The sequence below is a fragment of the Mus caroli genome, chromosome 11 (genome assembly GCF_900094665.2).
Source record: "Mus caroli chromosome 11, CAROLI_EIJ_v1.1, whole genome shotgun sequence".
Lineage (NCBI taxonomy): Eukaryota > Metazoa > Chordata > Mammalia > Rodentia > Muridae > Mus > Mus caroli.
The window spans coordinates 73,243,126-73,247,742 of record NC_034580.1 but is presented as its reverse complement, the minus strand read 5'-3'; the positions used below and the strand labels follow the sequence as shown (position 1 = coordinate 73,247,742).

Here is a 4,617-nt window from a genome sequence, read left to right as displayed (position 1 = left end):
CACTGAGCCATCTCTCCAGCCCTCCTTTTCTTTCTTGACAGCCTCTTTTTTTGTTGTTGTTTATTTATTTTACTTATGATTGCTCTGCTGCATGTACATCTATCTGCACACCAGAATAGGGCATCAGATCCCTTATAGATGGTCGTGTGCCACCATGGGGTGCTGGGAATTAAACTCAGGACCTCCGGAAAAGCAGCCAGTTCATAACCGCTGAGATACCTCTCTAGCCCTCTCTCCAGCCTCTTAAGGGTTAAAAGATAAAAGAGTTCAGTTTCTGGTGTGTACTGGGGTGGGGTGGAGGGGACAGGAGTCAAGTCAGGGAGGTAGTTATGTTTCCTGTTCTAACTCCCTGCTGCTCTCAGCAGGGAGTTAACTCCCATAAGCCATCAACTCTGGTCCCAGGAAAGTGAGAGAGCCAAACTGCCAGGAGCTACTAGCTGTTGGCCCTCACTAACACCACACTTGGCTGCCTTCCTCAGTTTACCGATCAATGTCTGGATTTTGAGACATATTCTCACTCTGTACACCAAGCTGTCCTCAAGTCTGCCAGCCTTTGCCTCCCAAGTGCTGGGATCAAAGGTGTGTACCACCATGCCTGGCTTTTGTTTTTTTGTTGTTTTTGTTTTGGTGGTTGTAGTTGTTGTTGAATTCGTGTACAAGGCAATGGGTTTCATTATGCCATTTAAAAATCTTGTTTATTTTAGATTTGCTTTCTGTGTATGAGTATTGCATGTGTATCCATGCCATGCATGCCTGGTGCTTAGAGCAGTGGTGTTCTTAGGTGCTGAGCACTCTCTGCAGCTCCCAGCTCTGCTTGGCCTTCACTGTCCCTCAGACCTCCTCTCACTCCCTGTCCCCTGCTCCTTCCCTCTCCCTAAGCTCCCTCCCCCTTTCATGGCACATGTAGACCAGTATCTTGTTGTTTCTCTCCCCTTATTCATTTTCCCTTTTCATGGTCCCCTGACTAGTTTAATGACCTACACACACACACACACACACCATTAAAATCTAGGGTCTGCAAAGAAGAGAAAGCATGCATTATTTGTCCTTGTGAGTATGGCTTATTTCAGGATAATCATTTCCGGTCTCATGCATTTTTCTTGCAATAGTATTCTAATTTTGATCCTAATTCTAATTCTAATCCTAAACATATCCAGTGAAAATTTATTGGGATTCTTCTATAAAGGAACATATAAAATTTCTCTCCTGAATGCAGAGATCACTGTAATTCCCATAATATAACATGATCCACCAAAAATTCATGACTATTTTCCATTCTAACAACACTAAATCCTTTTTTTAACTAACAGGAATAACTAGGGCATGTCACCCAAGACCAGAAACTCATTTTGGGGACATCTGCCAAAAATTTTAGTGAACTTTCATCAGAAATGTTTAATGGCTGGTAAGATGATCAAGCAATTCTGTCAACTCTAGTCCTATTCCCAGAACTGACAATGAAGAGAACCAACTCCCAAAAGATGGCCTCTGGCCTCCAGGTGCCGTGTGTGCATTTTCTCTCACTCTCTCTCTCTCATACTTACATACTTACACACACACACACCTAGCACATGCACACACAAAAGCCCAAAGCCAAGCTTCTTTAGTCGGACATGATAAACCAAGCTTGTATGTATCCCAGCATCTAGACCGGATCATCACGAGTTTGAGGCCAGTCTGCGAGACAACAAAAGAACAAGTTTGTTGGTCTTAGTCGCACATGGTTTCATTCCCAGGACTTAGGAAGCAGAGGAAGGTAGATCTCTGTGAGTTCTGGGCCAGCCACCAGGGCTACATAATAGATCCTGTCTCAAAAAACTAAAAAGGCAAAACAAAAAGTTTATTGATTCATCTGGACATAATGGCTCATAGCTAGAATCCTAACCCTAACCCTTTGAGAAACAGAGGCCAGCGAACAGAGGACGACTAAAAGTTCAAAACTGGCCAGATTTACAAAGACACCTCGGGCTAAGAGTGACCCTGTCTCAAACAAAACAAAATAAACAGAAGTTTAATGATACTGATATGATGCCTTAGTTAATTACTTCAGTCATTTCCTTTCTCAGTACATGGCAAAGATTTTCTTTATCCTTGACTGGCTTGTAAAATTTGGAATGGGACCAGGTGGAGGTGGTACACGCCTTGCAGAGGCAGGTGGATCTCTATGAGTCTAAGGCCAGCCTAGTCTACAGAGTGAGTTCTAGGACAGCCAAGGCTACACAGAAAAACCCTGTCTTGAAAAACCAAAAGTAAATTATGGGAACAGGAAGTATAAATATTCTCTTCCTTAGTCAAGAGGGGCTGGGAACTGACAAAGGAAAAGTAGGAAAAGAAAATAATTAGTAAATAAAATATCTGCAAGACAATGACTTAGAAAATGATTCTTTTAAAACTTCCCTGCCTTGGGCTAAAGATACTGCTCTGGATTTGTCTAGCACACAAAGGCTCTGGGTTCAATTCTGAGCTCCAGAGAAATGAAAACCTCTGCTTACTTGCCTTGAACAGTCTGGATGTACTCAGTCCAGGAAATGCCAAATGGTTTAAGATATGTCCAGAGCTTCAGCTTTTACTCTTTTTCCTGAAACAATCTCTCTGTGTAGCCCTGGCTGTCCTGAAACTTACTCTGTACATCAGGCTGGCCTGAGAAATCCACCTGCCTCTATCTCCTGAGTGCTGGAATTAAAAATGTGCACAGCCATTGCCCAGCAATCTTTAGCTTTTTTAAAACAAAAACAAAAAACAGACAGGCTAGTCTCAAACTCTATAGTCCCGATTACCCTTGAATTTGAGGTCATCCTACTTCAGTTCCATCCTTGGATGACATATACCACCATACCTGGCTCAAGTTCTCAGCTTCTACAAATATTCTATGACTGAGCCTGTGATTAAGGCATCCTATTTCCCCTCTGGTAGCTTCTCAGCTTAGTTTCTGAGTTAGAGGGTCCACTGGGATCCTCCAAGTTCTATGAAGCAGCTTCTTACCCCACAAGGAGAGCTGTCAGTCTGTGTACTACTGTCTCGAACTTCCCGGTGAGGGACAGTCAGCTGGCTCTTCCAGGCTTGTAGCTGATGGGAAAGAACTTCCAGCAAGACAAGAGAGTTCAACAGGTTCTCTTCCAAGTCATGTCGGGACAAGGTAGCCAGATCTGGAGGACGGCAGCTACCACTGGAAAAGAAGAAAAGATAACAGGAAGGGGAAGAGATTCCAGTGGCAGGTGCAGAATATTGGAGCCCCAGAGGCACAGGCTTAGAGGTCACTTACCCCAAGAGGAGGCGCTCTGTCTCTGAAGTACTGTCCTTGGTGCCCACCTCCAGTGGTGCTGGAGGAGTAAAGGAAGTGCCCACAGAACACGTGGCGAGGGGTGTGTTGCCAACGGCAGCATCCTGAAGCACAGAAGAAAAGGATAAGCTCTGGCGGAGGTTTTGTAGCATGACCGATGTATTCACACCTTTTTCTAGCCAGGCCAATGGGGACATCCAAGTCTCTGACTCAAGGCCAGGAATCCTACTGGAGTCTTCTATTGTTGCGCCTGGGGCTTCCTGGGGTCCCATTTCCACTAGACTTGATGTCAGGCATAAGGGTGAGACAGCTTCTGCATTTGCAGCAGGTGCTTGCTCTCCCAATTCGGCCTCCTCAGGGAATGTGGGGAAGCTCGTTTCCATTTCCTGTAGAACTCTGTTCTCTACGGTTTCCTCCCCTGGATCGACATGATCGACAGAGAAATCCTGGGTCAGGACAGCTGAAGGAGAAAGACGAGCCATAGAGAAATTCAGGACATTTTCAGAAGGAACTAAGTCCACAGGTGCAGCTTCAGTGTCACTGTGTCCTAACGGAGGGTCCTGAAATGTAGGTTGCTCGGGCCTAATAGCAACTATTTCTGTTAGGCTGTCTTCCACACAAGGTGCCACCTCCTTTCCCACCAGATCTTCTAGCCCCAAAGATTCATTTAGAGAGCTTTTAGTTCTCTCTGCTGTGGTATCTAAGTGAGCCTGGAGCATCAGGTCTTGCTGCTGCCCTAATGAAAAGGGCAGAAGAACCATGGACTCCACTATACTATCATCTCTTGGGTCCACGATAAAGTCATCCACTGTTTCTATCGCTTCCTCCAAAGTATCGGAAAGAGAGTTGCCTTCAGGGGTTGGATCGGATCGGGGCTGGCAAGCTTCTATGTGCGTTGAAGGGTGGCTGAACTGTTCTGAAAGGAAGTTGTTCTCAGTATTGATAAAATCCACTGGAGATGAGTTGGTGCATCTTTCCTGCCAAAAGAAACAAAATAGTTGACTAAGGCAGTCCAATTCAGCCCTCAACATATAACTGGGAGTACACAGTAATATCCAAACGCAGAAAAGTCAGAGTCCTTAGTATCTCTTCTGAGGTAAGAAGTTAGCTAATCCTTGCTGGTTACTACACAGAACTTCTAGTAGGAAAAGAAAGATAGGAAACCACTTTGAATCCTTATGCATCCCGTACATATAGGGGATGCAGCCCATAGTATAAACAAACTAAGCAAATCTATTTATGCCAATGGGAGACTTTATCTTGAATATGACCCTGCCATGTCCTTTTCTAATTCCAACCAATATCTTTTTTTTTTTTTTTTTTTTTTTTTTTTTTTT

General features: G+C 44.4%; 1 protein-coding gene across 1 annotated transcript in view; it reads right to left on the bottom strand.

Moving 5' to 3' along the window:
• Positions 1 to 4,617, bottom strand: part of Spag5 (sperm associated antigen 5) — a 20,658-nt gene that overhangs the window by 13,835 nt on the left and 2,206 nt on the right. The window contains exons 3-4 of the mRNA XM_021178222.2: positions 3,263 to 4,257; positions 2,983 to 3,166 (exon numbers count right to left, since the gene is read on the bottom strand). Of these exons, the coding sequence (XP_021033881.1) occupies positions 2,983 to 3,166; positions 3,263 to 4,257 (1,179 nt within the window). The remainder of the gene's footprint in view (positions 1 to 2,982; positions 3,167 to 3,262; positions 4,258 to 4,617) is intronic.